This window comes from Syngnathoides biaculeatus, chromosome 3 (assembly GCF_019802595.1).
Source record: "Syngnathoides biaculeatus isolate LvHL_M chromosome 3, ASM1980259v1, whole genome shotgun sequence".
NCBI classification, from domain to species: domain Eukaryota; kingdom Metazoa; phylum Chordata; class Actinopteri; order Syngnathiformes; family Syngnathidae; genus Syngnathoides; species Syngnathoides biaculeatus.
Window position 1 is genome coordinate 26,793,389 of NC_084642.1, and position 22,807 is coordinate 26,816,195.

Genomic DNA, 22,807 nt, shown 5'->3' on the forward strand with positions numbered 1-22,807 from the left:
TAAACATGGATATTACAAAGCTAAAGCCAAGTCTGGTGATCAAATCCAACAAGGATAATTATTATAATAACTATATACATTTGTATCATCAAACAGATATACAGGATAGTTTGTATATGCTTTGATCGAATAACATGGACACGTGTCAATCACATTGAAGTATCTCCATCACTGGTTTTAAAAACATTTGTGAACTAAAATAATAAAAATACATGTTTGAAAATTTCAATTCAAAATCTAATTTGACTGGTAAATGAAAATGGTAACAATTGAATATTAAAAAAAAAAAAAAAAAATCAACACTGTTGGGTTGTTGAAAAACAGGTGCATGGGAACAATAACTGTTGCTTTCAGGAATCTTGACACGCAAGTGATAGAATCCTCATGTAAAAGTTCCAGCAAGTCTGGCTTGACAAGGCTCTTTAAGAAACTGATCCAGACGAATTTGACAGAAGTGCTTTCTTTTTAAAGGAGCATTAATTAGGGACATAGTCCAGGTGTCCTGCCTTTACACTTACAGGCTTACAGAGCTTTTTACAGCTTTGAATGAGGATATTCATTTGAAAGAGCATCTATGTACTCATTACAGAAAAAGCAAGAAGTTAAAACTTCATTTGCGTATGTTTTGTAAAACAACTTGGCAATTTTCAACAGACAAAAAAGTAAATCGGGTGAAAGCAGGGCTTTATGAGGAGAAGCAACTTTTCTGACAACCATCCAGGGTATATCCCATCTCCTGCCTGAAAATAGCGGGGATAGGCTACAGCAGTGGTCCCCAATCTTATTATCATTGCAGACCGGTAAACGCTTGACAATTTTTTACCGCGAACTGGGTTGGGTACCCCGGTTCACAGATATGTTGAAAATGGCAACAAGGTTTTCAGTGCTTTGGTGGCAATCTCCTATTGAGCCATGATATTAATCCACAACACTGGCCGAGTTGTTGTCTCGAAAATACTTTTAAAGCCACAGTCGAGTTCCAGCAGTTGATTTTCTTGTTGCACAGACATGCTGGATTTACCTGGTTTGTTGATAAATGTGTCGTGGATCCACCCCTTGGCAGTTCGTGGGTCATTTTTGGTTGGGAAGTAGCGCTCAAACTCTTAATAGCAAAAACAGGTGACCGTGCACCAGCTGGAGGAATAAAGGCTCAGTCTTACACAAAATCCCCGCTTCTGAAATATTTCAAATATGCCTCTGTTCAAGTGCCACCCCCACAAATTCAGTTTGGCTTTAAATCCACCTACTTTATCTATCAACTTGAAGATCATGATCATTTTCCATTGAGGAGGCTGAATATCTTGCTCTTGTAAACCAGTTTTATTTTGTCACTAAAATGTGCTGCCAGTGGCTGCGACTTTTCTGAGAAATCTTTGCAGTGCCTCTCGTAATTTAAACACTCTTGTGAGTGATTCCCCTCTGGATAACCATCTTATTTCCGTGTAAAAAAGAAGCATCCGCATCCATCTCTTTACAAAGCTCCGCAAAAAGGCGGGAGTTAAGGGCGTGTTTTGATGTGGTTAATAACTTTCTTTTTCTTGGAAGTTGTAAGCTCTTCTTCGATCTCTTCACTGGGCCTTTAACCCATCGAATAGAAATTTTTCCTAGCTTGTGGGGGTAAATTTGGCGCTCAAGTGACCGAGATGTAACCCAGAGAATCTGATCATTTTTCAAAATAAAAGATTTCTCAGACGTGGATAATTAATACAACAGAACTAATTAATTATAACTTTGGCGGCCCAGTACCAATTGATCCACGGACGGTGGTTGGGCACGACTGGGCTACAGCACTCTCAGAACCCTTGTGCGACTAAGTGGCTCGGATAATGGATGGATGGATGTTTTGAAGAGGGGAAAAAGCCCTCACATTCTCAAGACAGCAATTTACTTTGCATTTTGGCCTTTTATTTCCAAAAATCAATCTTCAAGGGTTTGTGTGTAAATGGGGAATGTGTCAATTTTTATTTGTTTCATTTGAGATGTGCAACCTTAAAAAGTGGATTATTGTCCTAAATGAGCTGATCGGTTTAATTTTCATGCACGTATGATAATACCAAAATGTTTATTTAAAATTCTGATCTTTTTCGACATTGTAAGATATTTTTTGTGTATGTTTGGACTAACAATTAAGAAACATTTTCTAGAATAGAAGAAATGCGTGGACAAATGGAAGAACGGGCTCTCTTTTGTTGTATGCTGTATGTCAATGACTCAAATTGTCCTAATTTTTAAAATACTGTATCTTTACATCATACATACATTTAAATTGTATCTTTTCCCCCTCCTCGAGCTGTCACCTTATCATGGTGGAGGGGTTTGTCTGTCCCGATTATCCTAGGAGCTAAGTTGTCTGGGGCTTCATGCCCCTGGGAGGGTCACCCAGACAAAGTACGACTCCAAAACCCCCTATGATGACTACAAAAATTGGAGCTTGGTTTCCGTTGCCCGGACGCAAGTCACCGGGGCCCCTCTCTGGGGCCACGCCTGGAGGTGGGCTTGAAGGCGAGCGCCTGGTGGCCGGGCACAGCCCTTCTCATGGGCTCACCACCTGTGAGAGGCACAATAGGTGTCGGGTGCAATGTGAGCTGGGCGTTGGCCAAAGACAACGACCTTGGCGATCCGACCCCCGGCTACAGAAACTAGCTCTAGGGAGATGGAATTTTACCTCTTTGGCAGGGAAGGAGCCCGAGTTGGTGCATGAGGTTGAGAAGTTCTGACTAGATATAGTCAGACTTGCCTCTCTATGCACCACTTGGGCTCTGACACCACTCCTCTTGAGAGGGGTTGGACTCGGTTCCACTCTGGAGTTGCCCACGGGGAGAGACGCCGAGCAGGTGTGGGTATACTTATTGCCCCCCCGGCCCGGCTCAGGGCCTGTACGTTGGGGTTTCCCTCTGCCTGCAGGTAGGGGGACGGGTCCTGATGGTTGTTTGTGCTTATGCACTAAACAGCAGTGCAGAGTACCCACCCTTTTTGTAGTCCTTAGAGGGAGTGCTTGAGAGCGCCCCCTCTGGCAACTTCATGGTGAGTTGTTCCGGGCATGTTCAACCGGAAAGAGACTCCGAGGATGACCCAGGACACGCTGGAGAGACTATGTCTCTTGGGTGGCTTGGGAACACCCCCGGATCCCTTCAGAAGAGCTGGAAGAAGTAGCTGGGGAAAGGGAAGTCTGGGTATCCACGCTGAAGCTACTTCCCCCGCGACCAGACCCGGAAAAGCAGTAGATAATGGATGAATGGATGCATCTTTACATTGACCTGGGGTCAGTAAACTACAGTCCACGGACCATATCCAGGCCGTTGACCATTTCAATCTGGCCAGACAAAGATTGGTATAGAATTGTCTGAATAATTCCAAAATCATAACTACATTCACCTGACCTAGTCTGAAATGCAAAATCATCTCACCAGGTTGTGCTGTAATGCACATTGGTTCCACCAGGTGGTGGGTCCAGGGATACATTGAGGTGACTTTGGCAGTTCTGTTTTGACTCTGCTTCAGCTGTGAGCACTTCGACCACTCGGAGTGAATCATAGATATGTGCCAACAGTGAATGCTGAGGAGCATTTCTGCCACTTCAGGAAAGGAAGATGAAATACCTTAATCATCTGTTACTGCAGTTACTTGTGGATTCCTAACATTTCTTAGTAATATTTTTTGTTGTTACTTTAAGTTACCCATAAATATTACAGTTGTGGTATCGTGTTAAGTGCGGAATGCTTTGTCGGACAGCCCAACATGCACAGTCATAAAGCTGACAGGGAGGTTAAGGATTCTCTCTCTGAAGGTTTTACAATACTTATCTGAAATAATACCCATCCATCCATTTTCTGAGCCGCTTATCCTAACAAGGGTTCCTGAAGTGCTGGAGCCTATCCCAGCTATTTCAGACAGGATACCCTGGACCTGGTGCCAGCCAGTCGCAGGGCACATAGAAACAGAAAATATTCGTGCTCAATCACACCTATGGGCAATTTAGACTCTCCGAGGAATGCCGGTTATTGAAAAGTAAATAGTGTGTGTTTGTATGTCCCCAATATCAAACCTCCACTTACTTACACATTTTCGTACACATTCGCACAGACATATATCTATTTATCTATCTTTGAAATAGACCCTTAAAAATGTAAAGAAAAAACAACATGGTTTTACTCTATCACAAGTGTCAAACTCAAGCCCGCGGGCCATATTTGGCCTGCCACATGATTTTATGTGGCACGCAAAGGCAAATCTAGTGTGTCAACTTTTACGATTCTCGTGAGAATCTGTACCAATATTTCAAATTGTCATATAATGTACCACAAATTATAACATTAACAAATTACCAAATGAACAATAGGTGAAAATCCCATGACCCTTGATTTGTGATTCCAAAACTAGTTTGAAAATTGTTGCAAATATGATGAAATATTTTTATGGTTTCACAGTTAACGGCCCTCTAAGACAAACCGTAACTACAATGTGGCCCTCGACAAAAATTAATTGAACACCCTTGTACTACAGTAGATCATTCTAGACCAAACAGACCATCAGTCACTAATGTTTAAATATGATCAGTTTTGGTTGTTAAATAAAAGAAAATATTTTGGAGCTTATTTGTGTGTGATTGACTAGACACTTACAATAACTCCAAACTGCTCCGGCTCTGACAAATTTGGATAGTCATTCTTATACTTAGCCAATGCATTCAGCTGCTCCTGCTCAGGTAAGTGTTTCACAAGGTTCTAAATTGAAAAGAGGGAAATAAAAATAAATGAGTGATTGTAACAGATAAGAACAAAGAGCAGCAAGACAAAATATTCCACACATACAGCTATGATATAAATTTTTTATTTCATGCTTAGCAAACTGAAGGTGTTGTTCACTTTTTGTAAATATATCCTAACGAAAGAATATTTTTTGGGGTGGAGCAAAGTAAAAAAATAAAAAAAAATATGATGTCACTACATTCTGCCAGAAAGCATAACCTGCCTCCTGTTTCAGAAAAAATGTAAAAAAAAATGCACCAGACTGAAAATGGAATTTCATGCAATTTCATTAAAAGTTCACAGCCAGCTTAAGCAGTTTTTTGGCCAACACTGAATAAGAACTATAATAACATAACACTCCGTCTGAGATGTCTTCAAAAAAAAAAAATCCACCAAAGCATAGCTACCATCTATTGAAAACAACTCATACAATTCTCTGTCAAACTAAATTATCCAAAATTGACCCCACCTGTATCATTGGTTCGGTCAGCTGCTCTTCATCAACCTCTAATATCATTTGCCGAATTTCTTTATAAGGCATGCGGAAAGAACCAAGGAAAATGGCTGCAGAAAAACAAAGAAAGAAAACACAAAGGACAAAATGTGGAAAAATGAATTGTGTCCTTCTGTACACTTCCAAAGGACATTTTTTTTCGGAAAATAATGTCTCGAAAAAATGTCTAGAAAATAAACATATTGATAGAAACCAAGGAGTTTAGAAAAAGGAATGACAATGTAAAACAACAAAAAAATGCATGTAGCTGTAGTGGTATAATCACATCTTCAATTGAACGGTTTATGAAAGAGTAGAAAACAACACTGCAAATGATCACAATAGACCAATATTACAGTGGGTACAGAAAGTATTCATTCTTAAATTTTTTCCATTTTTTTAATATAGCAGCCATTTGCAAAACCCATTTAAATCAATTGAATCATGTTTTACAAAGTAGAAAGAGCACGCCACATTGACAGAAACAAAAATATTTTTTCAATTTTTTGCAGATTTATTAAAAGGGAAAAATTCAAATATGACACAGGTGTAAATATTCAGACCCTTTGCTCAGTATATTGTAGAAGAACACAGCCAAGAGTCTTTTAGTAAATGATGCAACAAGGGTTTCACACCCGGATTTAGCGATCGTCTGGCATTCCTTCTCACAGTCATACAATAGAAGGTAAATTTACTGTAAATGCAGCACAAAATGTGCATATAAAGGAATCAACAGTCATGGTGAGATAACAGCATTACTTGTGCATGTTGCACTACTGCAGCAACCATTGATGACAGTTTAATTGATTCCCTACCCTAGTTCATACATAAAGTATATAGACATGTACAACTAAATGAAGCTGATACATAGCATAATATACAATGGGTAGAGCAAAAATACTTACATAGATTCTGCGCAATCTTGGGATCAAGAACCTTCAGCTCTTTAATTCGCTTCTTAATTGATTTTTTGTCATCCAGATCGTCCTCTTCTCTTTTTGCTGATGTGAACAAATGAAAACAAATACAACCAGACATTGTTAGTAATGCATACACTGAATAACTACACACCTACATTTTTTTTCTTACTGACGTGCAAACTGCTGAGTGATCAAGGTTCATCATAATTTTATCTTTATTCCCATGTTCAGGCAAATTAAATGTACACAATGTACTAATTACCCTCAAGTATGAGATTCCAAGAAGGAAAATTATTTTCCAATACTTCCAGATTGACAAAAATGTCAAATGTTCTTCAAAATGCAAAAAATATTTATTTTCGGGAAATGCATATTTCCCACAAAATGACAAAGTTGTCATGACGGCATGCTACAAAAGCAAAGAAGAAAGATTGCAAATCATTATCCCAAAGTATTGTAACAATTTAGTGACTTGCAGTCAGGGTAGGCAAGTGAGGCAGAGCCTCACTGCCTCCTGGTGGACTTTCACTGGGTGTAAATAGTAACAAAATATATATATACATTGCGTTAAATTGTTCACTTTTAGTTCTATGGGCCGTGCTTTGCATTTATTGATTTCATCACTAAAATAGGTGAATTTTCAAATTTCTTGTTCAAATGCAGAGAAAGTGGAGCTACGAGTCATGAAGGCTTCACACAGGAGGCATTGGTGTTTCTTCATTATATTGCCAATAAAATGTTTATTACTGACACTTCACAGACTTCCTTAAAATATTTAATGAAAGTGTGTGATGTTTAGTCCCTTCTCAACCAGAAAATTCACTAAAAGAGGATAGTGGAGTTTGGTACAGACGTTGTCACAACCAGCATGTGGGAGTCTTGAGTGGAGCTTCATAAAGCTCAAGATGTCACATGACTGATCCCCGTACATTTACTGACAGCCACAGACTTTTATTAAGACTATTAAATATTCTTTTTTTCCCCACATTGTTGAATAGTGCTCAATTGATTGAAGCATCTAAAAGATTTAACAACAAATTGTTTCAATCAAGGTAAAATTGAAATAAAGCTTTAGCTTCTATTTTAGGTTCATGGTTTTTTAGCCGATTCCGCTGTCGTCAGTCCCTCACCAAAGGTCAATAACAATTGCGATTTTTGACAATGACAATGTGACTTGTTTGAAAGGAAGGACGAGGCACAACAAGATTTTGCAATCTTGCCAAGCTTTATAATGTTCCACCCAAATATATGCCTTTAAAAAAATTTTTGCAAAGTGGATGTGCCTTTAAAAATAAAATGTTTTGCGATATAAAAAAAAAAAAAAGTCTTCAGTAGCAGGTACCGTGAGAATATATTTTACATCACTGGTACTAGTTCTTTAGACAGTTTGCACAAACAGTAATCTAGCTATAGCAAACACAGGGAGGGGTAAGGAAGACTGTCTACTTTTCAACCAGGCGCTTTTACAAAGCTGCTTCATGTAATGATTAAGATGTGACATGACACTATTGAAGATAGTGGTGGTATGAAAAACAAACTATAGATACACACCTATCGAGCTCGTGCACGTGACGTCACCATTTTTACGGCACCATATTGCCGTTCAAACAGAGGCTGCTCGACATTGTGGGAGACATTGAACCGGAGGGGAATATTTACAATACCAGAGACTTGTTGTGCTGTTGGTTGTCACAACAGACCAGACAGATATTCAAAGAGGTCATTCTATAGAATACCAGCTAAAAAGACCAGAAAATATCGATGGATTTCGGCAATTAAACATGAATGATGCTGCCCAACCAAATACACGCCTGTGTAGCGATCATTTCATTTCAGGTAGGAATTTTTCTTAATCTCAAATTACCCAAAAATAATTTATAATGCCATGTTGACTCATTTGAGAACAATATCTATGAAAAAAAAACTGTCGCAAAGGTTTACGAAGGTTAAGTGTGGCTACAATTGCTCCCGTGTACATTCGTGGAGATGACTCTGTCCTCTTTTTTTTTTCTTCTTTTTTTCAATCATAGTTAATGAATGCGAGTTTGTGTAAAACCAGGGGTTACTTATTTAAATATTGGTATTTGAATTGAAGACTAGCTGAAAAGATCGATGGATTCCGGCAAAGGTTAACGTGTGGCTTCTGCGTTCACAAGCAGTCAACCCGTCACTATGTCGGAATTATTCCTGATTGAGAACAGATCCAGCAATGAAGTATTTGTATGCGTCCAGACTTTTATACGCTTTCAAACTTTTCTGTGTAAATCTCGACAATTTACTCACCAGATACATGTGTATATCCAGTTGTCCAAGACAAGTGGAAGCCAATTAACAATCCAATTTCTTATCGGGGAAAACATTGACTTCGGCATTAAATAGGGGTCCTCTATGCAGAGTTTATCTAATTTTTCCACGTACCTTCATTTATTTTCAGCTTCTAATTGTCTCACGGTATGGGACAAGACTCTCGCCGTCGTGCTATAAGACATTTTCGTGTCTTCTCCACCAGACTCAGCCTTGAACAAGACTTTGTTAGACCAGCAATATGGCGCCGTAAACAATAGTCACGTGATTTTATGATGTAGGTGCACGAGCTCTATATACAGAAATACACTGTCATAGACAGACTGGACTTACGTGGCTCCTCAGTTGATGTACTATCTTCACAATCTTTCAACAATTTAGAGGAGGTAAAGTACACAGAAGAGAGCATAAAAAGCATTGTTCATTCGAGCATTGTTTTTGTTGCAGTCTGACAGTTAAAAAGGATAAATACAATTCTTGAAATAAAAATGTGTAGTCAATGAAATCAATCCAGTTGGGTATTGTTAAAAACCTAATATTTTGATAGATTTTTTTAATTTGAAAGTCAATGTTTATTCTTTAGGTTGTGATATGATTGAATATTAATTTAAAGTAGGCCTGCTATTGGCAACAAGACCAGCAACAAGATGCCTCTCTACCCCGCTGAGGACTGTCATGGACTGCTACAGAGTGTGTCGGTCTTCAAAACGAAAAACCACCGTCTAGAAGTATATGTGGACATAAATGGAGAGTCAGGGAATTAAACCACTCTACCGATGTCCCAAAATGATGAGCAAAAGTGTCCGAACAGACTGCAAGTTAGTGTAACAAAGAAGACAGACGCTGACTGTGGAAACTGTAATGGAGCATCCAGCAGTTCCCCTTGGACTTTTCCAGGAGCACAGCCCAAAGATATGGGACAACATCTAAAAGGGAGAACACCACAACAACATATTACCAAGGAATCCACCCAGTCTGTGTCGCGTGCTGCTTCAACCTCAAGTGAGTGGCCATGGACGGTTGTTAGAGTGAATGACAAGAGGACACGAGTCTGTGCAAAACGTATTTTGGGTTACGTCCTTGTGCAGGGGAATTTTGAAGCAGACGGAAATACAAAGACAACACCAATCACTCACATTTGACGAGCGCGTTCACGCCCCTGTGCCATTGCATTCGCAAATCTGCACAGTCGAGCATGAAAAATCACACACGTAAAATTTGTTACGAGTAGAAAAATGGATATGGAAAGACGGCAACTATTTTTGTGTATTCTTGACATTTATTAATTTCCATGTTTATTTCATAAATGTTAACTAAAAAAGCCTGCTCCTAAACAATCAGTATGCACCCGGAAACAGGAAATGCAAGTTAACCATACAGAGCATGTTCGGAAGTTACAGGGCCCTTGCCATATGCGAACACATACTGAGTCTGGCGAGTAAAGTTTCAAAATGGTGAAAAAAAAATTGGCAAACGTGTAAATTGGCTGTTTATCCTAGCATACGATTCTGTACTGTTATAGACTTTTATGTATATTAGAAGAATTCCTATTTGATTCCTGGCTTTAGCGTGACAAAAGTTTTGTCGGAAGCTATACTGGAAGTTGTGTGAATAATTGTTTCCATTGGAGACAACTACATCCAGGTTCCGCTTTCTTGCTATCAATTCATGCTACGGAAAATTTATAATCCTTTGGAATTATCTTCCGAAAACCAAAGGATGGTAGTGGTATAAAGGCAGCTCGTCAGCAGCCAACTTTGACGGATGCCCATTACGCGGGAAAGACACCCAACACAACTTTGTCTGCTGCCAGGAAAATCTACTCCCCGTGCAGGGCAGAGGTAATAGATTCGGCAGGAATGGTTTTCTAAATTCAAGTGCCTCAAATTGAGGGACTCAATTTTTTTCTGCCAATGGTGTACTGACAGTGGAAGAAAAAAAAAATTCTGACGCGCTGAAAATCATCGGTGGTGAAGTATCAGCAGGCAGCTGATCACAAGATTGCTGCAACTGGAAAGACGTAGTTGATGTAGAACAGGGGTGTCAAACTCAAATTTACAGTGGGTCAAAATTTTAAACTGAACAAAGCCACAAGCCAAGGTTGAACAAATTTTCCTTTTAATATGGAATCACTGAAAACATTTCTGGGATATAATACAGGTAATGTTTCACTAACTATAATAACGGGATTGTGATTTACTTTGACTTTATATAAATTCTAACGTTAGACTAGTCTGTCCATATATCTCAATGCATTTTCTCCGTGGTACCGCATTATCTTGAAGTTGACAACTTTTCCCCTCTACATTCTTTAGGAAGATATAGATTTCATTAATGGATTGACAATAGATACCGCCGTAAATTACGCTAGATTATAACAACACATCACGATTGCCAACAGGAATGTTTGTTACAATGTATTGGTAGCTTGTTGCCACAAACACTGATTATGTTGAACTAAACTTTCAGCATTTTCAAAACATTGTGGGTATAGACCGTTTGTGTTTAATCCTTGACAGGCCAGTGCATTTAACTTTTATTCAGATAAAGTTTGTCAGATCAAAAATTTTTATTGATGAAAAATTTTAAATACCATTTTATGTCATGTTCTACTAATATCAGTTGAAATTGAAAATTAACATTTCTGAGTTTTAAATTTTGGTTTTATATTTTAGTTATTATTTATTTTATTTTTAATTTAGTTATGTTATATTAATCCAGTAAATTATTTTAAGGTTTAGAGATTACATCCCTAATCACACCCGCAACTTTATCTGCGGGCATGATTGGTGGACCTCACCTATAACTATATCTGCGAGCATGACTGACCACACCTATACATTTTCAAATGTGAGTGACAACACCATTTTTTTCCCTTAAAGATAAAAACCTCAGTTACACCGTCAGGACCTCTAGTCGAACAGTCTCCGAGTGAGGATTGTCAATTCCGTACGTACTGCAATAAAAATGTAAATGTGCATCAAAGTTTTAATAAATGAAGATTTAATTAGAAACTTGTACTGTTGAAAATGTTTGTCTCAAATATGTAAAGTGTGAATACGTACATTAGATATTTTCAACATTTTGGTAGCCACATACACACAAGAAAACCAACTCTTCATTTCAAAGGTAAAAAACTCATATGTACACCACCAGCGCATCCAGGACAAGATTCTCAGAGTGAAGAATGTTAATTACGGACTGCATTAAAATTGTAACTTGTATAAAATGTAATTAACTAGACAGTTGTAATTTTTGGCTCAAGTATGCAAAGTATAAATACTGCACTGCTGACATATTTTAAACATTCTGGTAAGCACATACACACACAAAAAAAAAAACAACTCTGCATCTCCAAAACAAATTTGCTACATCACCAGCTCTCCAGCAGAAGAGTCTCTGAGTGATGAATGTAACCATACAGTGATATAAAACAATAAATGTTTTATAATTTATATTTATATTATAAATTTATAATACTGTATATATTATATTTATAAGGTTTTATAATTAAAGATTTAACAAAAAAGCTGTTTTTGTTTTTTCAATTATTTTCAATTGCGACAAGACTGGCCTGTTTTCGAAGACGATGCCTTGTCGTACATTTATAACAGCGGAGGAGAATAAACTGCCAGGCCACGAGATGTATATGTGCCTCCTCTTCTGTCCCCCAAGATGCCTTTTGCATGTTTTCCACTCGGCCAATAAAACTGATTCTAATGTTACTCACCCTTCCCTTCTCTCAACACCAAAAGTAAATGAACATAATTTTTTTTATTATTCTTTACATTCTGTACACATTGAATGTTCATTTTTGGTGATTGTTATGATAGGTAAGCAGAGCCTCAGCAAGCAACTACCAGCATCCTGTACTGGTCACACATGCAGCAGGAAGCAAGAGCTGGGTCCTCCAAAAGGCTCCAGAAGTTACGTGCGCACCCCGTGGGGGCAACAATTTTACTTCTTCCTCCTCTTTTGTTTGATTTTTCTGAATCCTTTTTCCTCTTCACCTAAACCTGTTTTGTTTTCCTCCTGCGATTTCTGGAGAAAGGCCATCCCCACCAACCAACTGATCGACAGTTGTGGGTCCAGCACAAACGTTACTCTGAATATACAATACTCCCTAATAAGTTTGTGGAAATTGGCACTTTTCAGACACCTAATTTTCTTTTTCACCATTATTCACATTTTCTTTGTATGGATTGTGTTTCCTCATCAACCCTTGTAGATTTCATGAAATATTCCCAAAAATTCTATTCTGATGTGTTTTGTGTGCGTTTTGATTTTAATAATTAACCCTCCGAAGGCAGGAATCTTTCTATTATGAGACTGATAAAAGATATATAAAAGGTGAGGTATTGCTCCTCATGAGACTATAAATTTCTCTCTCTTGGGTTTTTCTTTTTTTAAGTTAATGTACCTCAGACTAACCCGGAAGTGAACAAAAGCATTCAACTTTGACAGTTTTCTTATATAAAGGTGTGTTTTATTCAAACACCAATACAAGCTACAATCAGCACAGACAAGAGGTGAAATTTATTTGTATATACCTACAGTATCTCTATTATGGTTACTATGCACTGAGAAGGAGGGGGGAGGGGGTGGGGCGCCACACAGTACTTGAGTACTGTTTGTACTTGTGCTTATATGACCAAAGAATTATGGTAAAGAAAATTTTAATTCCTTGTCAATCAGGGCATTTTATATGGTGTATTGTTTTTTTTTAAAAAAAAAATAGATCAGCCAGCTATAGACCCTCTGAGATCAACAGACTCAGGTCAAATCGTGGAGCACAGAGTCCAAAGCAAACATCGTGAAGCAGCATTGACGGCAGCCATGATGCTTCACACAGATGGAATAGGTTGCCAACAGAAGTGATGTCAGCTTCAAGTTGAAATGTTTCTAAGTCCAGGTAAAAATCTACTTTTTTCATGCTTTTTAGACCATTTTCACATTTAAATATATCTTGCACTACACGTAGTTTAGATTGAAATCCCTCTTTTTAAAAAAATGTTTATTTGGATTTTTTCCCTTTGTTTATAAAATCACTTTAACCATGTAAAGTGCACAGAGCTACCTTGTGTATGAAATGTGCTCTATAAATATATTTTATTTGGTTTGCTTTAGCCTCTGGGCCAGCATAAAGACTCAACTGTTTGAGTTGTGGATATTAGTAAGTTAGCACTCTTTTTTTATATTTGAGTTTTTAACTGCAAAATACTTGTGATTCTTATGTCCCACTTGACAAATACTTAACAAAAATAAAACTAATACTGAAATCAATACAAGCTGAACTAAAAAGAAGAGTTACCAAAAAATAACTTCAAAAAATAACAAATGTGCTCTAAAACCCAATTATACAACTAACTACATTTGAAAGAAAAGTCAAAACAAAATACAAAACTACAGTGCCATCAATTGACCCTCACTATAATAGAAAATCCAAAAGTATTATAACCCTGCATTGTAAGCTCGACAATTTGTTATGAAAAACAATACATAACATCTGTTTCTACCACTACAATGCCAGACAGCACAATATTTCCACCAGGCTCTGTAAGTCTTAAAATATTGTTTCTTCATGAGCACCAAATAGTGTAACATTAGTAACATCATTCTAAAGACTCAGAGTCAAACCACTACTGGTTAATCTGTAATTAATCACTAAAAGCAGCACTGTAACTTTTTTTTCTTTAAATCAAATGAATATGTTACAAAGAACAGTAAACAGTCTGCATGAAATCATTTTCAATAGTAGGAAGAAAAAGATGGGACCTCAAGGACAGGGTGGGAAATTAGTTGTCCAAATTTTGGTCAAGTGTCAAAGGATAAATAATTTGCAAAACTCAGTCCTGAGACCCCAACAAGTCTATGTCAACCAGACCAGGAAAAGCTCATCCATGCTTTTATCTCAAGAAGACTTCTGACTGGACTCCCCAGAAAAAAAAAAAAAGTATTAAACAGCTGCAGGTCATTCAGAATACTGCAGCTCACGTTCTGACCAAAACAAAGTGGTCAGAGCGTACAACTCCATTCCTAAAGTCCTTGCACTGGGTTCTAGTCAGCATTCGAATAGATTTTAAAGTTCTACTACTGGTCTATGAATCACTAAATGATTGAGGTCCTGAATACATGGAAAAAAAGGCTTACGGAATACAAACCCAGTAGAGCTCTGAGATCGATTGACTCAGGTCAAATAGTGGACCGCAGAGTCCAAAGCAAACATGGCGAAGCAGTATTTAGCTATTATGCTGCACACAAACGGATTAAGTTGCCAACAGAGGTGAGGTCAGCCCCAAGTGTGAATGTTTTTAAATCCAGGTTGAAAACTCTTCTTTTTCTCATGCTTTTTAGAATATATCCACTTTTTGATCATATTACTTCCACTGTATGCAGTTTTAATTGTCTCTTTTTTAATATTTTGTTTGTCATTGTTATTGTGCCATTTTAAATGTTTTATTTCTTTGTTTTCAAATGCCTTTAATCATGTACCACGTGTATGAAATGCGCTATCCAAATAAATTTGCTTTGCTTTGCATTCCAATACTTATAAAATAGTCATTTCACCAGCATGATAATTTAAATGGGAAAAAAAAAGCTTAAAAGGTTATAGTCATGTCATATTCTTACTAAGTTGGCTACACTTCGAAGGGTACATGACAAAGCTTTGACAAATGGCAAAACTGAAAATGGACATTTAACCCCAAAAGTAGCTTCCCACAAGGCTGTGTCAGTAAATCGCACTGTGAAAGCACTAAAGGGAATAGTGGTTGAAATAAAACTGCTGTGAAAAAAAGAACACGACTGATGCTGTACATGACAGGCTGGCCTCAGAGACTTCCAAGGAACACCTCAAACCTTCCCGCCAACCATTAAAAAACAGACAAAACACACAAATATACACAATGATCACAACACACACACAATTATTCACCTGCCTAGGCTGTACACTCACAAATGATCATACTTTAGCAAAGTTTATTCTGATCAGGCAGCATTTTTTCTGATTTGGCCAAACATTTAATCAAACATTTGTTCAATGCTGGTAGTGAAGGACATACGGGATTACATCTTCAAGATGACTCATCACTTATCTTGTAAATACGCCTAAATAATGCATTCTAATGCAGCAACATAAATAACATCTTCAAGAGACCCTTTATAATAGCGATTAAGATTTGACTATGGGGTGCTTCAAAGGTCAATTCTTGGACCCCGATCTTGTTCAGCGAGTATATGCTGCCCTTGGATCAAATTCTTCAGAACTTTCATTTTGACGATCATAGCAATCCAGATGAGAGTTATATCGAGCACAGTCTCCAGACGACTACAGTTCAATTGAGGTGTTGTGTCACGCTAAAACAGATAACTGGATGAGCCACATTTTTTGGAGGCAATTAAACCACAACAAAACTGAACTAATGGTTTTGGCAATAAAGAAAAGAGGACAGCTATTAGTAAATATCTGGAGACCATCCATTCATCCATTTTGTGCACCGGTTACTCGTACTACTTTAAAGATAACTGGAGTCATTCTCTTTAAAAACCAAAGACCAAGTCTGAAACCTTGGTGGTTTGATAGGTTCCAAACAGACCTTCAAAAGTCATATGAAATCAATTATTAAAACTGCCTTCCACTATCTAAAGAACATATCCAGAGTAAAGAATTGGTCAAGCAGACCAGGAGAAGCTCATCTGTGGTTTTATCCCAAATAGATTTGACTATTCTAATGGTCTTTGGATTGGACTCCCCAAAATGAGAATTAAACAGCCGCAGCTCATTCAAAATGCTCCAGCTTGGGTTCTGACCAGAACAAAGAGGTTAGTGCATATTACTCCAATTCGAAAGTCTTTCCACTGGCTTCCAGTTAACTTTAGAGTAGATTTTAAAGTCCTGCTAATGGTCTATAATTCAATAAATGGTTTAGGTCCTGAAGACATGAATGAAATTCTAATGGAATACAAAGCCAGTAGGGCTCTGAGATCAACTGACTCAGGTCAAATAGTGAATTTAGCTATTATGCTATATGCAAATGGAATAAGTTGCCAACAGAAGTGACATCAGACCCAAGTTTGAATGTTTTAAAGTTCAGGTGAAAAACTTTGCACGATTTTTAAAGCATTTAAACTTTTAAAAGATATTTCTTGAACCCAATGCTGTTTTAATTATACTTTTATCAGGCCATTTATCCTCACAAGGGTCATGGGGGTGCTGGAGCCTATCCCACCGTCATTGGGCAGGAGGCAGGGTACACCCTGAACTAGTTGCCAGCCAATCGCAGGGCACATGGAGACAAACAACAGTCGCATTCACAGTCACACCTCGGGCAATTTAGAGTCTCGAATTAATGCATGTTTTTGGGATGTGGGAGGAAACTGGAGTGCCCAGAGAAAACCCATGCATGTACGGTGAGAACATGTAAAATTCACACAGGTGGGGCCGGGATTTCTCAGAACTGTGAGGCCGATGCTCTACAGCTGCGTCACCATGTACTTTTTTGTTTTAAATTTTAATAAAGATTTTTTGTTTTTAAATCTTTTTACTCAGCTAAAGCACATCGAGTTACCTTGTTTATGAAATGTCCTGTATTGATAAACTTGCTTTTACTTTTAGTATTGTAGCTATGTTTCAAATAACTTCAGAATATATATCATTTGCATGGGCTCACATCTCTGCTTGAAGTAAAATCCACCAGACATCTGATGCACAGGATAAAAATTGTAACAAGTGAATAACCCCACTATTCTGACATCTGTTAAATAGTCAAACCAACTGCTCTATTTGAAGCACTACTTCGTTCTGATATGGTAAAGTCGTATTATCCTGGCTGCAAATCAACAACCATTTCTGTAATACAGTATTAATGCACACTGAACCACCTTGACTAATACTGACAGGACAGGATACTGTATGTGTGTGGAAGGCAGAAAATGCTGATCAGAGTAATGGACTGATGTGGTGTGCTGCAAGAGATATTGACAATGCATGGCCACATCTCTCAGTGGTTAACACGAAATAGTTCATCATAATGGGAATTTTTAATATTGGCAGCAGTAAATTAACAGTCTTCATCAAGCTTGTCTTTGCTCTCTCTTTACTAAGACTGCCTTGAATTCTAAATTCCTAGAATCAGTGCTGCATGAACGTCAATCTCAAGCATTCAACTATATACACAGCTTTTAACTGGTCCAAACGTGTCAGTTTTACCATCATCTCTATTCTCAGATGACCAGTGCCCTCTAAAGGTCACTTGTATACATAACTATGTGAGTGCTATAACAAGTAATGTCAGACAGTCTACTGTGAGATATGTTTGTTTCTATTAAATGTGGCAAGCTCCACCTGAGCTGTACAAAGCACCTAAACACTTTCCGAGTCTATCGGTGGAACGAGAGAATTCTAAATTACAGTAATCTCAAAAGTCAATTGCCAAGTCTGCTTGTAGCCACCGATACTTTTCAACCTAACACACAAAACACGCCTGAATGAAAAATCACAAGAAACTGTTGTGAAAACAAATTACTTTTTAACGAGCATTCCCATTACTTTCGTGATGTGAGGACATAAACACAAATTGAGTAGAAATTGAAATCGTGATGCCTGAGAAATGGGAAATAATGATGGGAGTGATATTGAAATGTAGAGATCATTTACGATGGTAAAAAGGGGCAGAAAAAGCCTCTTTAATAAATGCATGATTGCCTACAAAACTACACAAGTGAAAATAATATTGGTAAAGTTGCATATCAATTTAACAACATAATTTGTTCATTTGTGGTTGACATATTTATTTCCTCTTTCAGGCTTAAGGTAACTGGAGGCCTATTGCAGGTGACTCTGGGGAAGAACATGCTACACTTTGGCCTGGGTGTTGAACAGTTGCAGTAAATATAAAGATTAGATTTAGAGCCACATGCAATTTAGTCTTATCAACCAAAGTTGCATGTTTTTTTTTCTTTTTTTTTTCCTCTTCAAACGTTAGGGAGAGCCATATGCCGCTGCGTCCATGGGTTCCGGCCATCATCATGTTTGTTGGGTGTGTTATAGAAACCACTGTGCTCTTTGGATCATCAAATGCATTAGATTTTTTTTGTTTTGTTTTTTTTGCTTGCCTTATGTACTTTATAAAACTTAGCAGTAATCACAATCAAAAATACATTTAGATTAAAAACGTTTACATTTTTTTGGGGGGGGAGTGTCAAACTTTCTCATTCAGTGGGGGCAGTAGAGATACAGATTGTACTGGACTCGGCTCCTGTCAGAGTTTCCGAGTATAACAGTAAAAGTAAGTAAGTAAGTTTCTTTCGGCTTGTCCCTTTCGGGGTCGCCACAGCGTGTCATCTCAGATGAATGCTCATATATGTTTGACACAATTTTTATGACGGTTGCCCTTCCTGGCGCAACCCTTCTCAAGGAGTGGAGGCCCCAGTGGGATACGAACCCACAACCCCTGGTTTACCAAACCAGTGCTCTAAGCACTGAGCTACGGGGCCCCGAGTATAATAGAAATACTCATAAATTCAGAGGATAAAGTACATATCCCTGATAGTATTGGAACATTTTGTTTTTGTGTTTTGTTCAAATATCTGTTGGTTAAAGGGTAACACTGCAATACATGTAACACTGTCATTTTGATGCTAATTAGCAGTGTGCTTCTGCAGTTTATGTCAGCATTAAGGCAGTGGAAACTTGTGTAATTATGAAGTTTAGTTTGACAGGAAACATCAGATGAGAGTGGCAATAAGCAGCATCTTTTTTGAAGAATATTGACAAATTTAACTGTCAAACTGTCACTTGCTGTGAAATGAGCAAAAATGTGCTGGTATATCAAGTGTGTGTGTGTGTGGGGGGGGGGGGGGGAGAGAAGACACAAAATACAGAAAAATAAAATATGGGCCGGTCCACAGCTCGTATCTTGGAAGATTTATTATGAAAGTATGTTTCACTGTTCACTATGCACTGTATATTTTAAGAACTAAGGAAAATTATACATTGGTATTTGTTGTCCAAAATAACTATGAAACAGATTTGTGAATTTGACCTGGATAAAAATCATGGTATCCTCAGCTTAATAGTTTTTACATAACCTTTTAAACCAATCACATGAAAGTTCAGATCCTTGCACAGATGTTTTTTTGGACTTAGAACAGGGGTCAGAGAAGGCTGCTATAGAATGGACCAATATTTTCCTCTGAGACATTCTAATTTTACCATGTTTGCGGTTATTACTTAAGAGAGCAGTTTGGGACCTAAAGCAGAATTGGTTTTACACTTGCAGTATTATTTATAGTACTTATACACAACTGAAATGCTCATGAATTATTGATTTTTTTTTTCCAATACCATCAGTGAAATGCTTTCATGCACACTTACACATCTAACCTAACACGACTGAAATATTTCGATAGAAACACTTTCATACACGAAACTGAAAAGTTCGAATACACATTATAGTGGTATCTCTACGTATTAAATTAATTTGTTCCAGAAGTGGTTTCGTAAATGTGGATTTTTCGTAAGAAGCGCCTTTTACATGTAAATAGCCTAATCCATTCCAGTTTTGAGAATCCCAGACAGTGTTGTGATTGGTCCAGATTATAATCTACATGTTGGTGAAGCAAACAGGGTTGATGAAGAAGTAATTGGAGAGTACAGCATCTAGGAAAGTCAAAAGTGCTGTGTTGCTGTTAAACCTTCCCCTGAAGCACCCAAGCGGAAGTCGAAGATATGGAATGAGAGGATTGTTCGAAATGGGAGCTGCGTTCACTTTGTGGAAACTGGATTGCAAGACAACGGTCCAGTGATGATGAGGACGACAAAGATGATGGGCAAAAAAGTAAAACTTTTGGATATGCTCAAAGAGAGCAGCAGGTACGCTTTTGTGGCGCCATTATGTGAATGAATCAGTGTTATGGTAGATGAAGAATAATGTGGTAAATATCCATAAAACTGCTTCAATACCTTTTATTAAAAGAAGCAAAATGTGTGATGAACCTCAAACTGCAAGTAGGGATTGACAAACAATATAGGGTGTACCCTGCCTCCTGCCAAAAGACAGCTGGGATTGGGCTCCAGCACTCCTGCGACCCTTGTGATGATAAGCAGCTCAGAAAATAGACGGATGATACGGCTCTTTGATGTGTGTGATGTGGCGCTCTCCCATAACACAGTAAACAAAATGTGGGTCTTCATCTCTGACTGGTTGGCCATCCCTGAAGGGAAAGCCCAAAGGACAGTACTCCAAGAGGAACTGGGGTACAGCCAGAAGAATCCACAATTCTGCTTTGGCCATGCAAGTGAATAGGACAGGTTACACATAAAAACAAAATATGCCACTTATTAGTAAAATTACAATTATGGCTATGATTGCATCCTAACCTCACTAAAACCAATGTCTTGCAATTTCATAAAATGATATTATTCCTCCATTAGAGATCAGGGCTGAGCACTTTCATGTTTGCAGTGGTGATCGATAGGCTGACAGATGAGGTTAGACTGGAATCCCCAAGGACCATGATGTTCGCAGACGACATTGTGATCTGCAGTGAAAGCAGGGAGCTGGTGGAGGAACAGTTGCAAAAGTGGAGGCAAGCTCGTGAAAGGAGAGAAATGAAGATTCACCGAAGACAGAATACATGTGTATGAATGAGGGGAATGGAGCGGGAAGAGTCAGGCTATAGGTAGAAGAGATAGAAAGAGTGTAGGACTAATAAACACCACCGCTTTGTCTCTGTATTCTTCCCCCTCTAGAAACCTTGTTTTGTTTGACTCAATACATAATTATAACGGTAAAAAATAAACAAAAATCTGAGGTATCCTTGAAACTCCAATGTGAAACAATAAAACTCTTTTTGGCAGAAATGGGATACAGATCCACCATTCTGTTTTACCTGACAGTCAAGAAGAGTGTGATGGAGAATCAGGAAGAGGAAGCTGAAGACATTGTAAGTTATATTCCGAACCAGCAAGTTCATGAACGAGCTCTCATGTCTGTAAAATATCTAGGTATGACTTGTTTGAATCAATGCAGCCCTATGGGGGCACAAACCAGTGCAATATGTAGGCCGGTCCCAAGCCCGGATAAATGCAGAGAGTTGCATCAGGAAGGGCATCCGGCGTAAAAACTGTGCCAAACAAATATGAGCGTTTATCTAATGAATCCCATACCGGATCGGTCGTGGCCCGTGTTAACAACTCCCGCCCCGGCACTGGTAACCTGCAGAGCCTACAACTGAGTGTAGGGACTTTGAATGTTGGGACTATGACAGGAAAAGTTCAGGAGTTAGTTTACATGATGATTAGGAGAAAGGTTGATATACTGTGCATCCAAGAGAGCAGGTGGAAAGATAGTAAGGCTAGAGGTTTAGGAGCAGGGTTTAAATTATTCTACCACGGAGTAGATGGGAAGAGAAATGGAGTAGGGGTTATTTTAAAGGAGGAGCTGGCTAAGAATGTCTTGGAGGTGAAAAGAGTATCAGATCGAGTGATGAGACTAAAATTTGAAATTGAGGGTGTTATGTATAATGTGGTTTGCGGCTATGCCCCACAGGTAGGATGTGACCTAGAGTTGAAAGAGAAATTCTGGAAGGAACTAGATGAAGTAGTTATGAGCATCCCAGAGAGCGAGAGTTGTGATTGGTGCAGATTGTAATGGACATATTGGTAAAGGAAACAGGGGCAATGAAGAAGTGATGGGTAAGTACGGCATCCAGAAAAGGAACTTTGAGGGACAGATGGTGGTGGACTTTGCAAAAAGGATGGAGATGGCTGTAGTGAGTTAACAAACTTATTCAACAGAATACTAGCGGGCGCAAAATGCCTGAAGAATGGAGGAAAAGTGTTCTAGTTCCCATTTTTAAGAACAAAGGCAATGTTCAGAGCTGCGGGAATTATAGCGGAATAAAGTTGATGTGCCACACAATGAAGTTATGTGAAAGAGTAGTGGAGGCTAGGACAGAAGTAAGTATCTGCGAGCAATAGTATGGTTTCATGCCTAGAAAGAGTACCACAGATGCATTATTTGCCTTGAGGATGCTAGTGGAAAAGTACAGAGAAGGTCAGAAGGAGCTACATTGTGTCTTTGTGGACCTCGAGAAAGCCTATGACAGAGTACCAAGAGAGGTACTGTGGTATTGCATGCGTAAGTCTGGTTTGGCAGAGAAGTATGTTAAAATAGTACAGGACACGTATGATGGCAGCAGAACAATGGTGAGGTGTGCCTTAGGTGTGACAGAGGAATTTAAGGTGGAGGTGGGACTGCATCAGGGATCAGCTCTGAGCCCCTTCTTGTTTGCAGTGCTAATGGATAGGCTGACAAATGAGGTTAGACTGGAATCCCCTT

General features: G+C 38.4%; 1 protein-coding gene across 5 annotated transcripts in view; it reads right to left on the reverse strand.

Moving 5' to 3' along the window:
* Positions 1-22,807, reverse strand: part of LOC133498362 (protein diaphanous homolog 3-like) — a 160,640-nt gene that overhangs the window by 92,429 nt on the left and 45,404 nt on the right. For all 5 annotated transcript variants that reach the window (XM_061815092.1, XM_061815088.1, XM_061815091.1 and 2 more), the window contains 3 exons: positions 6,147-6,242; positions 5,218-5,312; positions 4,623-4,724 (listed from right to left, as the gene is read on the reverse strand). In XM_061815092.1, coding sequence (XP_061671076.1) covers positions 4,623-4,724; positions 5,218-5,312; positions 6,147-6,242 — 293 coding nt within the window. The remainder of the gene's footprint in view (positions 1-4,622; positions 4,725-5,217; positions 5,313-6,146; positions 6,243-22,807) is intronic.